General features: G+C 36.7%; 1 protein-coding gene across 1 annotated transcript in view; it reads left to right on the top strand.

Moving 5' to 3' along the window:
- SEMA3C (semaphorin 3C) overlaps positions 1-26153 on the top strand; it is a 193662-nt gene that overhangs the window by 91127 nt on the left and 76382 nt on the right. Inside the window, exons 3-5 of the mRNA XM_059934052.1 lie at positions 10407-10567; positions 11809-11871; positions 19521-19640. Of these exons, the coding sequence (XP_059790035.1) occupies positions 10407-10567; positions 11809-11871; positions 19521-19640 (344 nt within the window). The remainder of the gene's footprint in view (positions 1-10406; positions 10568-11808; positions 11872-19520; positions 19641-26153) is intronic.

Genomic DNA, 26153 nt, shown 5'->3' on the forward strand with positions numbered 1-26153 from the left:
TTTCTCCCTGTGTAAAGAATTGTTCTTCTTACTTGTCTGGCTGAAGCTTGAAGTCTTGTCCCAAGTCATAATAATAGGTAACCCATGTAACCCATGTCACTGTGAGACAGGTACTCTTTTAAGCTCTTGATGTATATTAACAATTTAAACCTCACAATACCCCTGTGATGTAAGGACTATTATTATCCTGACTTTAAAGATAAAGACACTGGAGTCTAGAGGGATAAAGGCACTGGCCAAGTACATATATAAATGAAATGGCAGAGCCAGCATTCAGACTCCAGTGGCTGGGCCCTAGATGCCACGAACTCAGTCATATTTTACTTCTTTAATCCGTGTATTTCACTGGAGAGTTATTTATTCATGAGGTATTTGTTGAATATCTATTCTGCACCCAACCAGCACCCTACAAATGATGTTTTACAGGAAAATTAGGCAACCGTGAATCTCCTCCATGGGATGAAAAGCAAGCTTTATTAAACACCCTGGATTTTAGGCAAAATCAAAGGGGAATGTGTCTTCTCCAACCTTTGAGTGGCATTTGTTGCATTTTATATTCTCTCTCATGTTCTGAGCTCTTGGATTTTTTTCCTACTTCAGCAATAACCTCTGGTCTAGCAGAGGCTAACTTTTTTCCTGCACAACATCCCTCCACTCTTTTTTGCTGTCCTCGCGAAAGAAGGTGTTCCAGTTTTTAGGCCAGTCGCACCAGGGCTGCCAACTGCATCACCTGTCTGTCTGTGATATCTAGTGAGGCTCAGTAACTAGGTTAGCATGCTGCACAGTGCTCAGCATCTCAAATCTTTTATTTCCAAAGATCTGTCTTCCAGTTTCTTGTTTAAATGCTCTTTAAATGTCTTGTCTTCTTTCGTGAGTTACTTCTTTTTTTTAAAGTTTTTTTAATTAATTAATTTATTTATTTATTTTTGACTGTGTTGGGTGTTCGTTTCTGTGCGAGGGCTTTCTCTAGTTGCGGCAAGCGGGGGCCACTCTTCATCGCGGTGTGCGGGCCTCTCACTATCGCGGCCTCTCTTGTTGTGGAGCACAAGCTCCAGACGCGCAGGCTCAGTAGTTGTGGCTCACGGGCCTAGTTGCTCCGCGGCATGTGGGATCTTCCCAGACCAGGGCTCGAACCCGTGTCCCCTGCATTGGCAGGCAGATTCTCAACCACTGTGCCACCAGGGAAACCTCCCCCCCAACCCCCCCCCCCACCCCTGCCATGAGTTACTTCTTAAGACTCTTCTTAAATACTTCAGTGACTTGTTAATGGTTTCTTCCACATAAAAAATCTTACACTTTGCTGTTACTGAGTGGAAAGAATGTCAGAGACTTTGATTTAAGATCCTGTGTTAGTAATTTTAGGAATCTAGCTCCTTAAGTTTAAAAAAAAAAAAAAGAAAAAGAAAAGAAAGAAAAGAAAAAAGTAGGAAAATAGGCATCTATTTTTTTCTAATTTAATGTTTTCCTGTAATTAATGATTCAGAATTGATAATACTAACAGTAATAATTATTATAATTGATTGAATACTTCCTCTGTCGCTCATTTCAAATATTTACATGTATTCTATTGATTTCCATATGGACTCTCAGTAGAAGATACCATTATTGTTGCTTTTTACAAATGAAGAAATTAAGGCACAGAGAGGTTAAATAATTTGTTCAATGTCACAGAGAGTTCGGTGCCACAGGTGGTTTCATAATCACTATGCCGCTCCCATAGTATTTGTAAATTATTGACTAGATATAAAACCATTTGAAGGATATTATGACAGACATTCTGAACTGCGGTGCCCAGAGAACAGGTTAAATTTGTTGCTTCTCTATCTTCACACATGGGATATGGCCCAGGTACTCACAGAATATAGTTTGTGGCTGCCTATAAGGGCTCTTATACTTTTTAATTTTGGTTTAAATCAATCCACAGCCCTATCAGAATTTCTAGAAATGTGTTTGTGATTCAATGACTAAAAATTTAGAAATAGTTCATCATTGAAAGAGTATCCCTGAAAGCAGACTCTTCTGTAGAGTTTGTCACTCTCTTAAGATCATGATCAAAAGAACTCCTGAACTACTTGAATGGAAAAGTCTTCAATTGTGCAAAGGAGCATTTTGACTGGAAAGAAAATTGAATCTGCTATAATGATTATTGATTTTTTTTTTTATTGTCCTGGTGCATTCATTGTCTTGAGAGTTCAGCTATACAGACACATATTTAATGTAAAAGAATTTAAGTGAACATGCGTCACTGCCCATTGAGATGATAAAAAAATCTAAAAATTCAGAATATCTGAAAATTCACATTTTTCTTTTTTTCTTTTTTTTTTTTTAAACATCTTTATTGAAGTATAATTGCCTTACAATAGTGTGTTAGCTTCTGCTTTATAACAAAGTGAATCAGTTATACATATACAATATGTTCCCATTTCTCTTCCCTCTTGCATCTCCCTCCCTCCCACCCTCCCCATCCCACCCCTCTAGGTGGTCACAAAGCACCGAGCTGATCTCCCTGTGCTATGCGGCTGCTTCCCACTAGCTATCTATTTTACATTTGGTAGTGTATATATGTCCATGACACTCTCTTACCCTGTCACATCTCACCCCACCCCCTCCCCATATCCTCAAGTCCATTCTCTAGTAGGTCTGTGTCTTTATTCCCGTCTTGCCACTAGGTTCTTCATGGCCTTTTTTTTTTTTTTTTTTTTTTCCTTAGATTCCGTATATATGTGTTAGCATACTGTATTTGTTTTTCTCTTTCTGACTTACTTCACTCTGTATGACAGACTCTAACTCCAACCACCTCATTACAAATACCTCCATTTCATTTCTTTTTATGGCTGAGTAATATTCCATTGTATATATGTGCCACATCTTCTTTATCCATTCATCTGTCGATGGACATTTAGGTTGCTTCCAGGTCCTGGCTATTGTAAATAGAGCTGCAATGAACATTGTGGTACATGACACTTTTTGACCTATGGTTTTCTCAGGGTATATGCCCAGTAGTGGGATTGCTGGGTCGTATGGTAGTTCTATTTGTAGTTTTTTAAGGAACCTCCATACTGTTCTCCATAGTGGCTGTATCAATTTACATTCCCACCAACAGTGCAAGAGTGTTCCCTTTCCTCCACACCCTCTCCAGCATTTATTGTTTCTAGATTTTTTGATGATGGCCATTCTGACCGGTGTGAGATGATATCTCATTGTAGTTTTGATTTGCATTTCTCTAATGACTAATGATGTTGAGCATTCTTTCATGTGTCTGTAGGCCATCTGTATATCTTCTTTGGAGAAATGTCTATTTAGGTCTTCTGCCCATTTTTGGATTGGGTTGTTCGTTTTTTTGTTATTGAGCTGCATGAGCTGCTTGTAAATCTTGGAGATTAATCCTTTGTCAGTTGCTTCATTTGCAAATATTTTCTCCCATTCTAAGGGTTGTCTTTTGGTCTTGTTTATGGTTTCCTTTGCTGTGCAAAAGCTTTTAAGTTTCATTAGGTCCCATTTGTTTATTTGTGTTCTTATTTCCATTTCTCTGGGAGCTGGGTCAAAAAGAATCTTGCTGTGATGTATGTCATAGAGTGTTCTGCCTATGTTTTCCTCTAAGAGTTTGATAGCGTCTGGCCTTACACTTAGGTCTTTAATCCATTTTGAGTTTATTTTTGTGCATGGTGTCAGGGAGTGTTCTAATTTCATACTTTTACATGTACCTGTCCAATTTTCCCAGCACCACTTATTGAAGAGGCTGTCTTTTCTCCACTGTATATGCTTGCCTCCTTTATCAAAGATAAGGTGACCATATGTGTGTGGGTTTATCTCTGGGCTTTCTATCCTGTTCCATTGATCTATATTTCTGTTTTTGTGCCAGTACCAAACTGTCTTGATTACTGAAGCTTTGTAGTATAGTCTGAAGTCAGGGAGCCTGATTCCCCCAGCTCCATTTTTCGTTCTCAAGATTGTTTTGGCTATTCGGGGTCTTTTGTGTTTCCATACAAATTGTGAAATTTTTTGTTCTAGTTCTGTGAAAAATGCCAGTGGTAGTTTGATAGGGATTGCATTGAATCTGTAGATTGCTTTGGGTAGTAGAGTCATTTTCACAATGTTGATTCTTCCAATCCAGGAACATGGTATATCTCTCCATCTATTTGTATCATCTTTAATTTCTTTCATCAGTGTCTTATAATTTTCTGCATACAGGTCTTTTGTCTCCTTAGGTAGGTTTATTCCTAGATATCTTATTCTTTTTGTTGCAATGGTAAACGGGAGTGTTTTCTTAATTTCACTTTCAGATTTTTCGTCATTAGTGTATAGAAATGCAAGCGATTTCTGTGCATTAATTTTGTATCCTGCTACTTTACCAAATTCATTGATTAGCTCTAGGAGTTTTCTGGTAGCCTCTTTAGGATTCTCTATGTATAGTATCATGTCATCTGCAAATAGTGACAGCTTTACTTCTTCTTTTCCGATTTGGATTCCTTTTATTTCTTTGTCTTCTCTGATTGCTGTGGCTAACACTTCCAAAACTATGTTGAATAATAGTGGTGAGAGTGGGCAACCTTGTCTTGTTCCTGATCTTAGTGGAAATGGTTTCAGTTTTTCACCATTGAGGACAATGTTGGCTGTGGGTTTGTCATATATGGCCTTTATTATGTTGAGGAAAGTTCCCTCTATGCCTACTTTCTGCAGGGCTTTTATCATAAATGGGTGTTGAATTTTGTCGAAAGCTTTCTCTGCATCTATTGAGATGATCATATGGTTTTTCTCCTTCAATTTGTTAATATGGTGTATCACATTGATTGATTTGCGTATATTGAAGAATCCTTGCATTCCTGGGATAAACCCCACTTGATCATGGTGTATGATCCTTTTAATGTGCTGTTGGATTCTGTTTGCGAGTATTTTGTTGAGGATTTTTGCATCTATGTTCATCAGTGATATTGGCCTGTAGTTTTCTTTCTTTGTGACATCTTTGTCTGGTTTTGGTATCAGGGTGATGGTGGTCTCGTAGAATGAGTTTGGGAGTGTTCCTCCCTCTGCAATATTTTGGAAGAGTTTGAGAAGGATAGGTGTTAGCTCTTCTCTAAATGTTTGATAGAATTCACCTGTGAAGCCATCTGGTCCTGGGCTTTTGTTTGTTGGAAGGTTTTTAATCACAGTTTCAATTTCAGTGCTTGTGATTGGTCTGTTCATATTTTCTATTTCTTCCTGGTTCAGTCTCGGCAGTTTGTGCATTTCTAAGAATCTGTCCATTTCTTCCAGGTTGTCCATTTTATTGGCATAGAGTTGCTTGTAGTAATCTCTCATGATCTTTTGTATTTCTGCAGTGTCAGTGGTTATTTCTCCTTTTTCATTTCTAATTCTATTGATCTGAGTCTTCTCCCTTTTTCTCTTGATGAGTCTGGCTAATGGTTTATCAATTTTGTTTATCTTCTCAAAGAACCAGCTTTTAGTTTCATTGATTTTTGCTATTGTTTCCTTCATTTCTTTTTCATTTATTTCTGACCTGATCTTTATAATTTCTTTCCTTCTGCTGGCTTTGGGGTTTTTTTGTTCTTCTTTCTCTAATTGCTTTAGGTTCAAGGTTAGGTTGTTTATTCGAGATGTTTCCTGTTTCTTGAGGTAGGCTTGTATTGCTATAAACTTCCCTCTTAGCACTGCTTTTGCTGCGTCCCATAGGTTTTGGGTCGTCGTATCTCCATTGTCATTTATTTCTAGGTATTTTTTGATTTCCCCTTTGATTTCTTCAGTAATCACTTCATTATTAAGTAATGTATTGTGTAGCCTCCATGTGTTTGTATTTTTTACAGATCTTTTCCTGTAATTGATATCTAGTCTCATAGCGTTGTGGTCGGAAAAGATACTTGATACGATTTCAATTTTCTTAAATTTACCAAGGTTTGATTTGTGACCCAAGATATGATCTATCCTGGAGAATGTTCCATGAGCACTTGAGAAAAATGTGTATTCTGTTGTTTTTGGGTGGAATGTCCTATAAATATCAATTAAGTCCGTCTTGTTTAATGTATCATTTAAAGCTTGTGTTTCCTTATTTATTTTCATTTTGGATGATCTGTCCATTGGTGAAAGTGGGGTGTTAAAGTCCCCTACTATGATTGTGTTGCTGTCGATTTCCCCTTTTATGGCTGTTAGTACTTGCCTTATGTATTGAGGTGCTCCTATGTTGGGTGCATAAATATTTACAATTGTTATACCTTCCTCTTGGATCGATCCCTTGATCATTATATAGTGTCCTTCTTTGTCTCTTGTAATAGTCTTTATTTTAAAGTCTATTTTGTCTGATATGAGAATTGCTACTCCAGCTTTCTTTTGATTTCCATTTGCATGGAATATCTTTTCCCATCCCCTCACTTTCAGTCTGTATGTGTCTCTAGGTCTGAAGTGGGTCTCTTGTAGACAGCATATATATGGGTCTTGTTTTTGTATCCATTCAGCCAGCCTGTGTATTTTGGTGGGAGCATTTAATCCATTTACATTCAAGGTAATTATCGATATGTATGTTCCTATTCCCATTTTCTTAAATGTTTTGGGTTTGTTATTGTAGGTGTTTTCCTTCTCTTGTGTTTCTTGCCTAGAGAAGTTCCTTTAGCATTTGTTGTAAAGCTGGTTTGGTAGTGCTGAACTCTCTCAGCTTTTGCTTGTCTGTAAAGGTTTTAATTTCTCCATCACATTTGAATGAGATCCTTGCTGGGTAGAGTAATCTTGGTTGTAGGTTCTTCTCCTTCATCACTTTAAGTATATCCTGCCACTCCCTTCTGGCTTGCAGAGTTTCTGCTGAAAGATCAGATGTTAACCTTATGGGGATTCCCTTGTGTGTTATTTGTTTTTTTTCCCTTGCTGCCTTTAATATGTTTTCCTTATATTTAATTTTTGACAGTTTGATTAATATGTGTCTTGGCGTGTTTCTCCTTGGGTTTATCCTGTATGGGACTCTCTGTGCTTCCAGGACTTGATTAACTATTTCCTTTCCCATATTAGGGAAGTTTTCAACTATAATCTCTTCAAATATTTTCTCAGTCCCTTTCTTTTTCTCTTCTTCTTCTGGGACCCCTATAATTCGAATGTTGGTGCGTTTAATGCTGTCCCAGAGGTCTCTGAGACTGTCCTCAGTTCTTTTCATTCTTTTTTCTTTATCCTGCTCTGCAGTAGTTATTTCCACCATTTTATCTTCCAGGTCACTTATCCTTTCTTCTGCCTCAGTTATTCTGCTATTGATTCCATGTAGAGTATTTTTAATTTCATTTATTGTGTTTTTCATCATTGCTTGATTCCTCTTTAGTTCTTCTACGTCCTTGTTAAATGCTTCTTGCATTTTGTCTCCTTACTATCATTATTCTGAATTCTTTTTCAGGTAGACTACCTATTTCCTCTTCATTTGTTAAGTCTAGTGTGTTTTGACCCTGCTCCTTCATCTGCTGTGTGTTTTTCTGTCATCTCATTTTGCTTATCTTACTGTGTTTGGGGTCTCCTTATCACAGGTTGCAGGTTTGTAGTTCCCATTGTTTTTGGTATCTGTCCCCAGTGGCTAAGGTTGGTTCAGTGGGTTGTGTAGGCTTCCTGGTGGAGGGAACTAGTGCCTGAGCTCTGGTGGATGAGGCTGGATCTTGTCTTTCTGGTGGGCACGTCCACGTCTGGTGGTGTATTTTGGGGTGTCTGTGGCCTTATTATGATTTTAGGGAGCCTCTCTGCTAATGGATGAGGCTGTGTTCCTGTCTTGCTAGTTGTTTGGCATAGGGTGTTCAGCACTGTAGCTTGCTGGTCATTGAGTGATGCTGGGTCTTGATGTTGAGATGGAGATCTCTGAGAGATTTTTGCCGTTTGGTATTACGTGGAGCTGGGAGGTCTCTTGTGGACCAGTGTCCTGAAGTTGGCTCTCCCACCTCCGAGGTAGGGCCCTGATGCCTGGCTGAAGCACCAAGAGCCTTTCGTCCACACGGCTCAGAGTAAAAGGGAGAAAAAATAGAAAGGAAGGAAGGAAGGAAGGAAGGAGGAAGGAAGGAAGGAAGGAAGGAAGGAAAGAAAGAAAGAAAGAAAGAAAGGAAAGAAAGAAAGAAGCTATAATATAGTGAAGTAAAATAAAGCTATTGTAAAGCAAAGCTATACAGACAAAATCTCCCCCAGAAGCATATACATATACACTCACAAAAAAAAAAAGGGAAAGGGGAAAAATTAATATATCCTGCTCCCAAAGTCCACCTCCTGAATTTGGGATGATTCGTTGTCTATTCAGGTACTCAACAGATGCAGGCACATCAAGTTGTTTGTGGAGTTTTAATCCGCTTCTTCTGAGGCTGCTGGGACAGATTTCCCCTCCTCTTCTCTGTTCGCACAGCTCCTGGGGATCAGCTTTGGATTTGGACCCGCCTCTGCGTGTAGGTCGCCTGAGGGCGTCTGTTCCCCGCCCAGACAGGACGGGGTTAAAGGAGCAGCTGCTTCGGGGACTCTGGCTCACCCAGGCCGCGGGGAGGGAGGGGTACAGAGGAGGTGGGGCGAGCCTGCGGCGTCAGAGGCCGGCGTGACGTTGCAGCAGCCTGAGGCGCGCAGTGCGTTCTCCCAGGGGATGTTGTCCCTGGATCACGGGACCCTGGCAGTGGCGGGCTGCACGGGCTCCCGGGAGGGGCGGTGTGGAGAGTGACCTGTGCTTGCACACAGGCTTCTTGGAGGCGGCAGCAGCAGCCCCAGCGTCTCACGCCCGTCTCTGGGGTCCGCGCTGATAGCCGCGGCTCGCGCCAGTTTCTGGAGTTCGTTTAGGCGGCGCTCTGAATCCCCTCTCCTTGCGCGCCGCGAAACAAAGAGGCAAGAAAAAGTCTCTTGCCTCTTCGGCAGCTGCAGACTTTTTCCCGGTCTCCCTCCCAGCCAGCTGTGGCGCGCTAACCCCTTCAGGCTGTGTTCACGCCGCCAACCCCAGTCCTCTCCCTGCGATCCGACCGAAGCCCGAGCCTCAGCTCCCAGCCCCGCCTGCCCCGGCGGGGGAGCAGACAAGCCTCTCGGGCTGGTGAGCGCTGCTCGGCGCCGAGCCTCTGTGCGGGAGTCTCTCCGTTTTTCCCTCTGCGCCCCTGTTGCTGTGGGATCCGCGCTGTTAGCCGCGGCTCGCGCCCGTCTCTGAAGTTCGTTTAGGCGGCGCTCTGAATCCCCTCTCCTCACGCACCAGGAAACAGGGAAGAAAAAGTCTCTTGCCTCTTCGGCAGCTGCAGACTTTTCCCCGGACTCCCTCCCGGCTAGCTGTGGTGCACTAACCCCTTCAGGCTGTGTTCACGCCGCCAACCCCAGTCCTCTCCCTGCGATCCGACCGAAGCCCGAGCCTCAGCTCCCAGCCCCGCCCGCCCCGGCGGCTGAGCAGACAAGCCTCTCGGGCTGGTGAGTGCTGGTCAGCGCCGAGCCTCCGTGCGGGAAGTGCGGGAAGTGCGGGAATCTCTCCGCTTTGCCCTCCGCACCCCTGTGGCTGCGCTCTCCTCCGTGGCTCCGAAGCTTCCCCCCTCTGCCACCCGCAGTCTCTGCCCGCGAAGGGGCTCCTAGTGCGTGGAAATCTTTCCTCCTTCACAGCTCCCTCCCACTGGTGCAGGTGCCGTCCCTATTCTTTTGTCTCTGTTATTTCTTTTTTCTTTTGCTCTACCCAAGTACGGGGGGAGTTTCTTGCCTTTTGGGAGGTCTGACGTTTTCTGCCAGCGTTCAGTGGGTGTTCTGTAGGAGCTGTTCCACGTGTAGATGTATTTCTACTGTATCTGTGGGAAGGAAGGTGATCTCCGCGTCTTACTCTTTCGCCATCTTCTCTCCGGGATCTCACATTTTTCTTTTTATATATACATAGGCATATTGTCATTTAAATGACATTGCCTTCTGAACGACATGTAATGGAAAAAAAAGTAGGTCTGTTTCCAAGTAATTTATAGAAAAATATATTAAACTAGTTAGAATTACGTTGAGGAAGTAAGGTAAATATTCAGGGTAGGAAACAACAATCCTAAAATGATGAACATATTGAGTCCAACCATAAAATATTAAGAGAGTCTAGGAAGACATTCACACCATCATTGCTTTTGTTTTTTGTTCAATCTACTCACTTGCTGTATTTTTTTGGGTGATTTATTTTAACAAGCTTTGAGCTGATGACAAACAGTAAACAACTGAGCTGAGGTCCTAGCAAAATGTGAATAATTCTGTAATCAAGTAGTACTACTATAAACTTTAACATTGCATTTGTGGATTTATTTATGTTTTAATTCAGCGTAGAGGCAATAAATAAAAATATCCACTAACATAACTGTTTTAAAATTAATTTATTGTAGGAGGAAAATGTATTTTGACTTTTCTGGTAAATATTTCCATAAGATAATTTTCATTAAAATAATGGAATCAAGATACTCAATTTTCACTTGTGCTATTCACTATTTCAGAGCTTCGAGAAACCAAGACCTCTGAATACTTCAGCCTATCTCACCACCCTTTAGACTACAGGATATTATTAATGGATGAAGATCAGGACCGGATATATGTGGGCAGCAAAGATCACATTCTTTCCTTGAATATTAACAACATAAGTCAAGAACCTTTGAGTGTAAGTTTATCATTTTCATGAGGGCAATGCTAAATTCCTAAGTGTCTTTTTCTTTAAAAGTTTCAAATACAATGAAAAAATTATGTGCATCATTAGAACAATAGAAAATACAGGTCGTGTATCAATAAATACTTGGAAATTACTACTTATTTCAAGGACTGAAAATATAATCAATTCAATTCTCCATGTCTAGTTTCATAGTTTTTAGCCATCTACAACTTGAAGCTAAGTGAGAAAATACTTCCTGTGTATACATACATCGAAAGGGAAAAGGAGAAGCATGGAGTATAGCATGAAAAATGGTTAGATTAAAGGACAGAGTACCTTGTCATCTGTACATAAACCAAGAAGGCCTTGAAAAGAACACAATTATTAAATGCAGTGTTCTTTGAAGAAATGTGGCCTATGCAACAGGGATTTGAACTGCACGGGTCCACTTATATGCAGATTCTTTTTGGTTGTAAATACTACAGTACTGCATGATACATGGTTGGTTGAATCTTTGGATGTGGAACTGAAATATAGGGTCAGTGTCCCTAGTCTCTGAGTTGTTCAAGGGTTAACTATATTTATCATTCTATTTCACAGCAAGGAAATAAATTGAGCTTCATTAAAGTAAAGAAATAAAAGTAAATTAATTATAAATTTATTACAGCAAGAACACATCTGACTTTATTATTTTAACAATGAGCTACAGGCTGACAATGAAAAAAAAAAATCATCCCCATCAGACTTGACCCAAGGCTGCAATGACTTAGCATGCTAGCACAGTATGTCAGAGAGAGAATCTTTATCCAGGTTATTTTAGCTGTTGAAGTACCTAGTTTGCAGTAAATTCACCAGCCTAGCTGTGTAGTTTACCAAAAAAAACCCAAGATAGCAGTATAAACATAAATTCATTGTGATATAAGCAGTTGTGAAAAGTGTACTATAAATCAGAGGGAGGGAAATATACATTATATTGTGCACATCAATAATTTCCTTATTTTAAAATTGTACCATTAGTAAATGAGCACATATTATAGAAAGAATTGTTGAAGGAAAAATTCATGGAACAAACAAAAACATAATTGTTGGAATAAAGTAATAAAATCTTTATTAACGAGTTCATAAAATGAAAGAAGAAATTTGAAATATAAATATAGAATTAAAGAAATCTGTTAGCATAAAGTAAATGAAGAGCACTGAGCTGTCATATATACAAGTGAGATTATGCAACCTTTATTTTCCTTTTTGAGCAGGTTTTCTGGCCAGCATCTACAATCAAAGTTGAAGAGTGCAAAATGGCTGGCAAAGATCCCACAGTGAGTGCTTAAAAAATCCAAAACTTAAATATTTAGTCTTTGAATTCATGTACTTTGAGTGCATCCAAGAATGAGACAAAGGGTATTGGTGTTTTGAATCCTCTGCTGGACACATGGTAAGAAATGTAAATGCAAAGTGATTGGAAATCTTAAACACTGTAACGTAGGAATTCCTGACTGGGTAAAAATTTCCTGCGTTGCTTTCATTATTGAACCCTGACACTTTTCATGATGGATTTCAGTAATAACCCCTGTTCAAAGTGGATCCAACCTGCAGAATTCTCAGCAGGCTGCTGAAATAATGATAATTCAAGTGTCTGGAGTAGCTCCCAGATACCATGTGGGCTTTTCCAAAGAAAGATTCTCGTCAAAAGGGTAGTGGTTAGCCAGCACATTCCAGAAGCATAAATCACCAGTAATGGCTGTTATCTTTGTTAATTAAAAATAACCACAGAAACAAAAATCAAGGCAGATACAAATATCAGTAAATGTTCAGTGTGCAATACTTTTACAAAATGTATTCCATATAAAGATTCCATATAAAGAATCAAGGAATAAATCTATATTGATTTCTACAAATGACTTGCTGAAACTGACACATTAAATTATTCTTGAATATTATAAAAAATACATGGAACAGCTCTTTAATGTGCACAAGTCATTTAATGTTTATAATGAAGCTTAGATGTCATTTCACCTTCTTGTCTCAAACTTCTTCCTTGTGGGAGAAGAAGTGTGGAAATGAAACTTTTATATTTTATTGATTCTTAGCAGTTCAGAACAAAGTTCTGAAAAAGCCTGGCTTAAGGCAGGACCACAGCAGACTCTGGAGTGCAGATCTCTGGGTCTCACCAGCGGGTGTTTTGGCAAGAGTGCTCACCAGGAGTGACTCAGCTCAGGGTTTCATTGTTTTAGTTTCATAATTCACCTTATAAGAGAAAATTTTAAATGGGCAAAAGGAGCTCACAGGAGCATATTTGCTACCCACAGGATCTGTTGGACCACAACCGAAAAGGAAAAAAATCCAGAAAAATGTGAAAGAAACATTCAAAAGAGTACATTACAATTGTTTTCTAGGGAACCAATAGCAGAATGAAGTATAATGTTGTGGAAAAGGCACTTTTTTTTTTGGTCCCCTGAAGCTATGATTTCAATAATTTTGCATGAATTAAACTATTTTCTTTCATCCTTTAATGTAGAGATTTTTCCCATTGATGTTTATGCGATCATGTCTCGCCTTTTGCCACAATAATATCCTGTGGTTGTAATTACTGGATTTAATTGTTCTTTGTTCAAAAAAATTTCTGTGTCCCATTCATACAAACTGCCACAGGCAGAATATATAGGATTTAGATACCTTTGCACATTCTCTTTCCAAAAATTATTGTTGATTTTCTGAAGAGTCTTAGCCAAGTCATTTGATTTCTTTCTCCCTTTGGCAAAGTAGAAATGGTCTGTTATTTGCTTTCTTATAATTAGACGTCATTAGATGAAATCTTCAATACATGCTTACGTTTTCACGTAGTTTTGTCATGCTGTAATATCATTCATGGATATCTTTATATTCTGCCACACGGCCAATCAGAGGTAACTGGTAGTGGACTCTGTTGTAGTACAGCCAACGCTGTTGGGTCCTGGGAAATAATAACCAAACTAACTTTCAAATATATGTTCTGTCTATGCAAGAGAAGAGAACGTTGACAAATTCATCTCGCTTAAGGCATGTGAGGTACTTACAAACAAGTGTCCTTTAATCAGGATACCAGTGGCAGAAAAATGATGCTAAATAGAAGTTCTATAGAACAACATTTTAATTACACTTCTCAGTGAAACCAAATATTTAAGAATCTCTTAGCTCTTTTGGAATAAATATCATCTAATTACTTAATATTTCATTTTTTAAAATACAGGAACTGAATATTTTAATTTGTACAAATCAGTTAATTGAAGTGAAGGAACCAGAGGTAAATAAGGTGGAGTTCCTAACTCTAAGAGTCTTTACAATATACTGGAGATGATGAGACATATATACAATAATTACCAAGTAATACTAGCCAACACTTAATGGAATGGGCCAGGTGCTATTCTAAGTGTTTTATTTTAATCCTCATGACAATGCTGCAAGATGGACATTATTGTCGTCATCCACATTTTTAAGATAGATAAACTGAATCACTGAGAGACTAAGGAACTTACCCAAAGCTGCACTGCCTGCAAGTGGGAGGCCTCTGTCCGACTCAGGCACATATGGCTCTAGATCTTTTTGCTCTTAGTTGATAAAACATGCCACTTCTCCGGGGAGAATATGATAAATGCTGAGGATACACACAAAAGACAAAGAAAAAATTCATTGCACCTGGGATATTTAGGAAAGGTTTAATAGATTTGGTGGCAATTATGCTAGGTCTTATGTTAACTTTTCCCCTTATTCTAGTTCATTAATACTGAAATTCAAATAAGTTGTACCCTTTCTCTCTTTCAGCCTTTGGTGCAGGCTACATGTGATTCTCTTCTTGTTGAATTACCTTCCCATCTTTTTAGCCTGGAAATCATCTACTCATCCTTTCAAATAACAGTGCAGATGTCACCTCTCTGGAGAGTCCTTTCTTGCCACCCAGGACTGGGCTAGCTGCCCCTCCCTGTGCGTGCACCTGAAACACTCTAGAACTTATTTCACTGCATTTTTAGTGATTGGATCCAGTGCCCAGATCTGTATCTAGGCACTTCATGAAATTTCAACAAGATCTGGAAAAATGGAGATGGAAGCAGTAAGCATGGGGATCTATTCCAAGTACTTTTCTCAGGTTGGGGGTAGGACACAGTGGATACTGAGTTATTAATACCTTTAGATTAATAAGTTTATAATAAATTCATTATGCACAATTTTTAAAGGTATATTTTGGTTAAATTAACTTTTTTACTTTTAAATATTATATTAACCTTCTACTAAGAAAAGCATAAACTAGTGACAAATTTCATATTTCTATAACAATTGAAAAAAGCCCATAGAATCAAACATCTCTTATTCCTTTAGATTTTTTACTTATATCAAACTTTAATTAAAGCTATAAAAATAATACTCAATTATTAGAAAATAATGCAATATAATTTTTTTTTTTTTTTTTTTTTTTTCACACACACACTGTATTTTATTTTTACAAGAGATAAATCGACTGACACCAAGCATTGTACATGGATGACCACAACAAAAGCAACAATGATTGCAATTACCAAACATGAAACACACTCATACTATGTCATAGTATTGACATTCAGTCCAGTAATCCTCCACTGTAACAGCTCCTTTACTTTGCAGTGAAAATTGATTTGTATATTCTTTAATGCAATATAATTTAAAATTTGATCCCAGGTAATGTGTATCATAATACTATATAATAAACTAATGTTTATCAGGAAAATAAATTATCATGGTGGGAATATAGCTTATTGTCTGCCTCAGCTAAGAGAGCATAACTTACCTCCCAATTTCCCTTTTTGCCCCTATTTATTCACATTCCTACATGCTCTATTTATTTCTGAACATTAATATTTTATTCATATGCTAAATAAATTGAGCTTAAACAATAACACATGCTGTCAAACATATCCAATGAGATAGAGGATAATGAATGTGCTAAGTAAATACTGTATGAGATCATTGAAAAATTAAGCATGGTTACATATATTTAGACCTATATGCATTACATACACACAACATCAAACTTGATTTATTAATTGTAGAATATCAGTTTCCCTGTTTCTGTGACCAGAGGATCCTAAACTATTTGAAAATATATTTTCTTTAGGAATACATTTATCAAAATACCTTGATATATTCCCCAGACCAAGAAGTATAGGCCAAGAAGAAAAAAATTAAGAGGTATTTTTTTTTCCATTGCATAGTATGGACCATGAAGAGTCAATATTTTTAAAGCCCTATTAATCTGAGCTCCAGGATATATTATTTTAAAACATCTATTTTAAAATTATATAACTAATACGTGTTAACACAGAAATTTTTGAAGGCCTAGAAAAGCATGCAGAGAGCAACAGACAACAATCTCTTATTAGCTCTCTGACCCTGGAGACTTAACCTCTCTGTGTCTCATTTTTCTTAACTGTGTAATGGGCTACTCATAAAACCTACCTTATTGGGTTATTAAGAGGATTAGTGAATTAATATTTGCAGAGAGCTTAGAACAGTACATAGCACATAGTAAGCACACACTGTTAAGTAAATAAAATAAATTACACTACCCAAACATAATAACTTAAAAATTGGGGATATATTCTTCCAGCATTTTAGTATATGACATGTATATGTATATACATAAAATGGTATTACATTCTGCGTAATGTTAGCAACTTGAGTTTTCATTTAGCATTGTACCTTGAAATAGTTTTGAAAGAGAATTGAGCAATAAAAAGAAAGCATCCATGGTATTGAAGTTCACTGATGTTTCATTCCGCAAACCTTTTGTGGATGTCTACTGTGGTCAGGACCTGTACTAATCTCTATGCAGGACAAATTCCCTGTCCATTACACAGGGTTTGTACTGACAATTGGAACTGAAAATATATATGAAAGAATCTAATACCTAACACTGGGTATATTTATTATGTGCCAGACACTGTTCCAAGTGCTTCAGTAGTATACTGCTTACAACAAATATTATCATCACCATTTACAGATAAAAAGATGGAAGCACAGAGAGGCTAAGTAAATATCTCAAGTTCAAACAGCTAGTAAAAGATAAAGCCAGAGTTTGAACCCAGGTCATCTGGCTCTGAGATCTGTATGCTTAAATTCACTCTCTGCTGCCCATCATGCTATGGCATGATGATAGTCCAGTTCTAATTGCCTCTCTGGTTTCATCACACAATAATCCTCTGTCCTCTCTAGGCATTATTCCCCAACTAAATCCTGCGCTATCATGCCTCCAGTTTTTCTGTTCATGCTGTTTTCTGTTGGAATGTTCCTTCCTTACGCTTTTGCCTGTCAGAATCTCTAGCTTATTCTGCAAGTTCCAGCTCAAGTGACATCCACTCTCAAACCATTACACCCACTTCAGTATCACTCATTTCCTCTTTCTTTCTATAGCACACTTTGAAAAATATAACCCTATTATAGCATCTACTACAGCCTGATGTATTCTGCTCCCCTTTCTCTGAAAACAGGAACTGAATCTATTCATTTCAGTATTGCTAGCACCATATACAGTGCTTTCACAGAATGAGTTCAGTAAATAAATATTTTCTGGATGGACTTGACACAACTGCAGTGGTCTAGGGCAGAAATAATGTGGACAGAAACTAAGCACAATGGAGATGGAAGGGACCTAGAAAATGATTTACAATAATTAAAGCAATTGATTTATTTTTCCTTTCATGTTTTTCTCTTCGGGGAGGCTTTGGAGGAGCACAGTAAAGCATCACCAGATAGTGTGGGAATTAGTCTTCATGGTGGAGGGTAGCCATGGTTCAAGACCCAGAGTTATTTATTAAACCTAGAGCACTTCATTTAACATTTTTGAGGACTCAATTTCCTCATCACTAAAATGGGACTGAATACTTTAACTGGAACATTGCTGTGAGGATTAAAAACAGCTAACATCAAAGGATTAAGAGCTCTGTAAATATTAATAATTGTTATAAAAACTTCCCTGTAACAACTATGGAATTCTCACCCAATGACAAATTATAAAGTGGTTAAAAGTACAAGATTCAATGTAAAACACGTCTGTGTTTGAAAATCTGTGTTACCTGTTTCTAGCTACATGACCTCAGGCGAGTTAACTAAACAAGATCTAAGCTTTTGTTTTCTAAAAGGGGTTGAGTTGAAAAATCTGAATGAATATAAAGTGCCTAAGTACATATAGTTTGCTCAATACATGTGATCTATAAATGTAAAAAATCAAACTTCCTGGGAAGTAAAAGGGGTTAAGTATATAAAATGATTATTCTAATCTCTAGCACATAATAAATTTTCAAAAATATTAGCCATAATAAGCATATATATAACAAATATGTTGATATAAACATATACATGAAACAAGTATAACCTGTATTCGAAATGTAAAGACAGAACCTATTATTAATAGAATTAGATCGAATTCGTGTTTTACGGGAAAATGTTATATACAGAATCCCAGAATGACTGGACTTGGATGTGAAAAAAATAAACACAAGCGTCATTGCTCACAGATACCCTTAACATAGGCATACTATATATACATCGTACTTCATCTATGCTTTTTCTCCAGAGAAACACATTTCATCTGCAGTTATGTAGTCAATTTCCAGGTACCTCTATAAACAGGTGTCAAGATACAGTGACACTATATATTTAACAAAAATCCTTAATGTCTTAAAATAAAAATAAAGTGTATAGTCTGGTCTGTAAGGATAAATTTATTTAACAGCAGAGTTGGTGATTGATGATTTGATAATATAAATCCATAATAGAAACATGTGTATACAGTTACTACATATGAAAATAAACATATATTTGGTGGCAAGTAACAATGAGTATAAAAGGAGAAAATGATGAGAAAATATAAAATAATATTGACTTTAAGTTTCTATTTTAGCAAAGTTTTTTTTTTTTTACTTTTCTAATAATATAAACAATAAATGTGTATTATAAAAATTTAGTAAAATACATGGTACCTAGAAGAGAAAAAAAAAAAATACACTGTATGACCACGCATGGGAAAACCCCTGTTAGATTTTGACATATTTCTTTATAAAAATTTTTGTCTCTGATTTCTAACATTATTTTTAATAATGTTCTTTGCTAGATCAATGACTTTGTGAAGGGAACCACATTCAACCTCAGGCTTGATTAATGTGTAGTCAGCAAAGGATAGTGACCCTGCAAGTGTATAACATGCAAGGGTTAATTCGGTTTCAGAGATCTGCATTTGGTGCTGACCATGTTTATGTATTTCTGCAAAGTCATAATCAACTTATAATTACCATAATTATTTTGCATTCCATTGAGTGAATAAATGACAGCCTTTCCAATGGTTGGATTGGGAACAGGTGAGAAAGGAGTTTTGGGGGAGAGGAAAGTATTTTAGGGTATCAAGAGCAGAGAGATCCAGGATTCCATTATTTTTCATAGAAAGCAACAATGCTGGCATTTTGTTTAAGGTTTGCTTTATTCACCAATTATGAAGGCCAATAGTGTTTGCCACTGTAACTAATGATAATATGGACCTTCTATAAACACAAGTTCATTCAAAACATGTTTATATAATATGTGAGGGTGCGTGTGTGTATGTGTAATGTTTTGAGGAAAATCTGAGCAAACAATTTGGTGTACCTTTCAATTTCTAAACTTTCTCAGATAAAGAGTAAGCTCATAAAGTTTCAGAACATAAAAAAAAAACATAAAGTTTCAGAACATAAAATTTTTTTTAATGTATTTATTTCAGTATATAAATACTGAAATACGAGAGACATATCATTTTACTCATTATCTGGTAAACTACCTTCCTCCTAAAATACACCATGTTCTCTTGTTATCTCCTAACAATAATTAAAAAGGACAGAAAGAAAAATGTATAACAAAGTATCACAGTGATACTTAGAAATAGCTATAAAAGTCATTCGGTTACTAACCGCTTATTTACCTATTGTTTTAGCATGGCTGCGGGAATTTCGTCCGTGTAATTCAGGCTTTCAACCGCACGCATTTGTACGTTTGTGGGAGTGGTGCTTTCAGCCCGGTCTGTACTTATGTGAACAGAGGGAGGAGATCAGAGGTAAGTGTAACAATTTGTCATTCTGAGTTTGATGTTAGTGTCAAAAGACTTCTTACAACTGTATTTAACAGTAAAAACTTGGAAATATCATTAATGGCCATAAAAAAAGTTTCAAGCCCTTTAAACACAAAATATATTACATTTGGTTCCTGTCTGCCAGGTTACTTAAAGTGTAGCCTTTTGCCTTCAATTAAATATATATGTTTCTGAATGAAAAAGCTGCAGAAGATAAAGGAAGGAGAATGGTATAATTTCATAATTACACAGAGCATAAGGCATTGATAATATTTGCTCCAAATTATAGAAATATTGTAGTATAAACTCACTTTCTCAAATCTATTTTAAGTAATTTCTTATTTATTATATTTTAAATTTGGTAAATTTTTATGAGGTAGACACCTGTAAGAGATGTATAAAGCAGGATGACAAGTGCCTTAGCTGAAAAGAACTTTATATAATTAATAAATCATACTTCCATTTTAGACCAACATTGGTCTACACTAGGCTATTATAGCTTTATTTTTACATTGGTTAAAATGATTTGGGGTTCTGTGAACAAAAGCATTTACTAAAGACTAAATACATAGCTAATTGTATAGTCAAATATAAGGCTGGTTGAACTTCACCTGTGATATTTAAGACTGTGTTTATCTCAGTTCACAATTATTGACTAAGGAAACTACGCATTAGATCAAAAGAGTTTTCCTTATTCTTTTAATGAAACATGTTGCTTTACTTAATACAAGTATTTTAAAACTGAATTCTTTCAAATTAACTTGCTTTTGTTTCATTATGCAACTTAAATCTAGAAAGTCCAGTTCTTAAATAATACCTTAATTCAATTTTAGAGATTAGAATTGTAAAAAAGGATTAAATATTGCTACTGATATACTTAATTAAGTTTATTTTTCTTTAACAAGGATTCATCCACTTTAGTACTAACGTAATTGAACAATGATTTCCTCTAGTCTTTTATTATTAAATTTTTTTCAGACATGTAATTTATATGCATCTATCTTTCAGTGAATAAAAAGCCATTTAAAAATAAATGAGTAATTATAATTTGACCCCAAATTGAGCCATTTACAAGTAGTTTAAGGTGATATGAAATATTAAAATTCTTAAAGAAAACTAAAGCTATGCTTCTTGGAAGAGTACAGTTGGCTGCATTGAGCTTGTCATTAGAACCACATGCCTGTGATCAGCTGATTAAATAAACTAGTGGCCCAGACGTCTGCAGTCTGTCAGACACTCCACTGAGCGCTGTGCAGTCACTGTACAGGCCAACTGCATAGCGGTTTTCATATTTTAAATAAAATCATTTTCCCATGTACAAATTGCCCACTATACACTTCAGGGTTTAATTGGGAAGTTGGTCCAAAAAATAATCCCCTTTGGAAAACCAGCATGGAATAAATTTTAATCACTTTACTAAATATGAACTACTTTAGTCTCACTTCAGAAGATGTGTTTCAAAGGGGAATCATTTCCATTAATTAATCTCTTTAAATAATATCTTAAGAGCCTATTTAAGTGTGAAAAAGATTATGAAATTTTAAGCTTTTTGTTTTCCTTAATAGTCAACTCAAGTCAAAGTGTTTCACCACAACATCATTTTTATATATCTGTAGTATATAAATAATAATATAAATATAGAATGCACAGTTTTATCAGACATCTTATATATTTATTTTCTTTAGTTTAGAATGAAAGATCACATGATGCAGAAAGTAATATTTTGAGAGAATTCTCCTTACTCATCACTAACATTGTATTTTGTAGTGATCAGAGGTAGTACTTACTGCTAACACCCTATGTTAGTACTAAGATATGGCAGTTTTCATGTATCTGAAACCACTTTGAAAGTGAACCAGGTTAGGGTGGCACACTCATTAAGTATTCCTGTTTATTTCTGAGACACTATCTACCATCTTTTATCTGCCTGTCTAATAGCAATTCATTGGTTCTCAGAGAACATTTTATAACCCTACTTCACATTTGGAACACCACGCACTTTCATGAGACTCTATGGCCCTTCCGTTATTTTGTGAGACTGATTCAGAGCTTTCCTAGAGCAATTCAATGGTGTCCATCCAGAGAGCCTACAATCTTTGCTACATAGATTCCTAATCATAGTTCTTCTCTTTTATCCACTGTCTTCTGTTTCTGGAAAAAAATAAAGCAACACAAGTAAATGATGACTTTAAATAATGAATAAAACATTAATAAGAAACAATTATTGGTTAATTGTGCTGCACCTTCTTGGAATGTTACCTCTCATCTCTGGTTGATTTTATCAGATGCCTCCATAACACCAGTTCCCATAGTTGAATACTGTTTAAGCCCTGGATGCTGCCGCTCATCAAGCAGATAACCTTGCCTTTGACTGACCAAGAATATCACAGGCATTCAAATTATGCCATGTGCTTTTTGAACAAAATTAATCACCAAACTTTTCTGTTTATGCATCTTTTTGTAGCTTTTCTCTTGTCAGAAGAATAGCTGTGCATTTTCCTTATCAAGAAAGTTCTCTGATCTTTAGCCTTCACTGTTTTACGTCTTCATTCCCTTTCCCCTGTATTTACTCTTTTTTTCTTGTTCAACAATAAGTTTTCTTTCCTGTGACGTTTTTTCAACTCTTCTCCTTTCTCCTTCTTTTACTTTATCACAAAACTTCTCGGATTAGTAGGCTATATTTTCAGCTTTTATAGTCCTATTTTCCATGTCTTTCATTAAACCTTTCTAATGTAAATTTCATTTTCACCCATTAACTGAAGCTCTTCCCTAATGACCAAGATTCTCAGTGATCAAATGGACTCCCCCTAATCAGCATCCTTTCTCCTAGACCAATCTATGACATGTTGGTCATGCCCTCTATTTTTCAGTGCTGTTACTGACATCTATAACCATGGGACATTTTCCCATGCCTTCTTTCCTGATTTTTCACCACGTACTCTCTTTCTGGTCCTATTTTTTCTCTTATTGATTCAATCTACAAATATGTATTTATTTAATAAGAGTAATGGCAGAAAGAAAATCATTTCAGAACTTGTAAGCTACCTTTAAGATACTGGTCTTTGTCCTGTGTCCAAGAAGAAGCAACTGAAACAACCTTAAGCAGAAAGTGCCATGAACAGAATTGTGTTGTCCCTTGTATTTTACATTACATTGATGCTTTTGTTGTTCATTTTTTGTTTGTTTGTTTGTTAGCTTCTTTAATTATAAAGTTGCCATGAACTGAGATGAGAAACAATGAAGAGAACCATGTCTGAGGTTAAAATTATGAGCCTGGGTTTGATTCTGTTGATTCTGAGATGCTGCTGAAAGATACAAGTAGAAATATCAAGTAGGCAGCTGAATATAAATTTGTCTATATAAATGTTTGAGTAATTGTTTCATAAGAGTAACTGAAGCCCAAACAAAGTGTAGGTTTAATCATGCAGAAAGAGTATAGTATGAAAAGAGTGATTATGACTGAGACTTGAGGATCTCCTAACTTTAAATGGCCAGATGGAGGAAAAGGGATCTCCAAAAAAAGACTAAAAAGAAACAACAAGAGGAGAGGAAAAAAAAAAAAAAAAAAAAGAGTATGTTGGTTCTGGGAATAAAAACAAGTCATTTAAAAAAGATAGAAGTGGACAACAATCTCAAATACCATTGAGAATCCAAGAAAGAAGAGGTCTAAAAAAATAAGCGCTCAATTGCATACATGATAGTCATTAGGGGTCTTGCCCAAAAAGGGTTTCAATAGAGCAGTTGAGGTTGGATGCCCAACTGAAGTGGATTGAGAAGAAAGTGAGAACTCAGGAAATGGTGATGAGTATATGTAATTCTTTAAGAAATGTGATTCTCAAGGAGAGTAATGTATAAGAGCTGAAGGGGTTGTTGAAATAATGTTGTAAAGGATCCAGTTAATGAGATTAAAGAACAAGTAGGGGACTTCCCTGTTGGCACAGTGGTTAAGAATCCACCTGCCAATGCAGGGGATACAAGTTTGAGCCCTGGTCCGGGAAAATTCCACATGCAGAGGAACAACTAAGCCTGTGTGCCACAACTACTGAGCCCATGCGCCACAACTACTGAAGCCTGCGTGCCTAGAGCTCGTGCTCTGCAACAAGAGAAGCCACCGCAATGAGAAACCCGTGCACCGCAATGAAGAGTAGCCCCCGCTCGCCACAACTAGAGAAAGCCCGTGCGCAGCAATGAAGACCCAATGCAGGCAAAAATCAATAAATAAAATAATTAATTTAAAAAAAAAAAAAAAGAACAAGTAGGGATAATGGAAAGTATAAGTTGCCTAAGAAGACTGGATAAGATAGGATCTGAAACACTGGTGGAAGGATTGGTCTCAGAGTAAGAGAAATATTTCCTCTCATGTATTAGTGGATGTATTAGCGTATAGTTATGTATTTGGTAGTGAGAAACTGATGCCTCATTTAAGGGCTTCACTTTCTCAGCAACATGGTTGTCAATCATATGAGCTGAGAATAAATTGGTAGATTTGACAATAGTGGCAATGGTTTGAAGTTATCAATGGAAGAACCAGTTGACAGAGTGTCTTTGAAAGGTTGCTGAGCAGTGTAGAGGGTTCATTTTAAGTTGGTGATCACAAATCTATACTATGTTGAATACACCTTGTTGGATAACCTTTGGCAAAATGCTTAGAAGTTTGGAGGCAGGTGTGGAGAATGTAGATAGATGTGTCTTTACAGGCTATGGGTGCAATGAAAAAAATCACAGATTCAAGGAAATTAATATGGATATTTTTGCAAAAAAACTTAAAATTAAAAAGCATGGAATCTAAACTGGTTAATAAAGAAAGTCAAGAAGATAGAAGGCTGATAAATTGTAAAAAATAGAAAGGATTCTTAGGCGATGAGTTTGAAGAATTGTTGCAGGGTGCTTGAATTAGTCATTATTCACGTGGATCACATCCCTTCCTGGTGATGACAAGATCTAGACTATCACCGTGTGAGTGCAAGGAAGCCATGCAATGGAGAAGGAAGTCAGTGGCGAGCAATCTGGTGGTGCCTAAGCAATCTCCTCAATTCCTGCAGTGCCAACTGTCACTTTTTTAGTCAAATCTATGTATGACTCTGGCTACACAACCAAGTTTACTAAACTGTATTGTTTTCCTGCAAGTTTATCATTGTTTAGTTTAGTTATTATATAAATGATGACCTCTTGGAAAGCAGACATAGGAGTCAGGAGACTGAATTTTAATTTTGCTTTTGTCACTATTTAGCTATGGGTGATCTTGGACAAGTCATATTTTCCTCATCTTTAGAGTTAATCCATGAACAGCGTCGTGTTATAGGACCTTTCTAGGCTAGAGCACTGTGATTCTTTTTAAGCTGTCTAATTTCCCATTACCTCAGGGATTTCCTGCCAATACGTCAAACTCAGTATAACAAAAATGAACTAGTTTTATTTTCTTTAAAGAGTCAAAACTTCAGAATTAACTTTGTTTTCTTCATCTTCTTGAGTTACCTCCAATTTGTTATTGATTGCCAAGCTCTATTGATTTTCACTTTACAAATCCTCTTACATCTTTACCACTCTTACCCTGACCACTGAGACCTAATTCCTGGACTACTGCAGTTCAAAACCAGTTTGTTTTCTTGAATCCAGTGTCTGTCTTTACAACCACCATTCTCAATCTTCTTAAAGCACAAGTAAGGCCAATCTTCTTAAAGCAATGTTTTGATCCTTTTATTCCATGCTCAAAAATGTTGAGCCCGCATTTCATTCAGGATAATTTTGAAAAGCAGCTTGATAATTAAGGTCCTCCATCATTTAATGCAATCTACAAATGTGATCATTTTTCTTTGAATTTTAGTAGTAGCTTTTACTAACTTTATATAAGAAAAAAGATAAATATACCAACAAAATGCTCCCTCTCAGTGAGGCTACACTGACCATTATATTTCAAATTGAACCCACTGCCCCCCATCCGTGGATTTCCCTAGTCCCATTCCCTGCTTAATTTTTTTCCTAAGCACTGAGTACCATCTAACATACTTTATATTTTACGTATTTATTCTCTTTATATTCTTTATTTATATTGTCTGTCATTAGATTATAAATTACCTACAGGTAAGGATTTTTGTCTATTTTGTTTACTCTACCCCCAATGTTTTGTCAGTGTCTGGCAAGTAGTAGGTGCTCAATAAATTTTTGTTAAATAAATAAATGAATGAGTAAAAGAAGCATTTTTATCTAAATTATGAATTATTTTGTTGAATCTAGTATAATGCTTTATATAACAAAATAAGTGGTAACATAAAATTTTATGTTTAAAAAAAATCTTGATTATTTTGAAAGTATCATAATTCTTATACACATTGTTTCTCTGTAATCAGTTTTCTTCTTTTGGCCAATGTTCAACATACCTAGTTCAGGTTTACAATGATCCTTGATTTCCAAGTGTTCTTTATTGATGTTGATTTGAGAACTTGTTGGATCAGCTTTATGGGGAGTGTAGTAGGATGTGAACTTGACCTGCTGAGGTCA

Source organism: Balaenoptera ricei, chromosome 9 (genome assembly GCF_028023285.1).
Source record: "Balaenoptera ricei isolate mBalRic1 chromosome 9, mBalRic1.hap2, whole genome shotgun sequence".
In the NCBI taxonomy this organism is placed as follows: domain Eukaryota; kingdom Metazoa; phylum Chordata; class Mammalia; order Artiodactyla; family Balaenopteridae; genus Balaenoptera; species Balaenoptera ricei.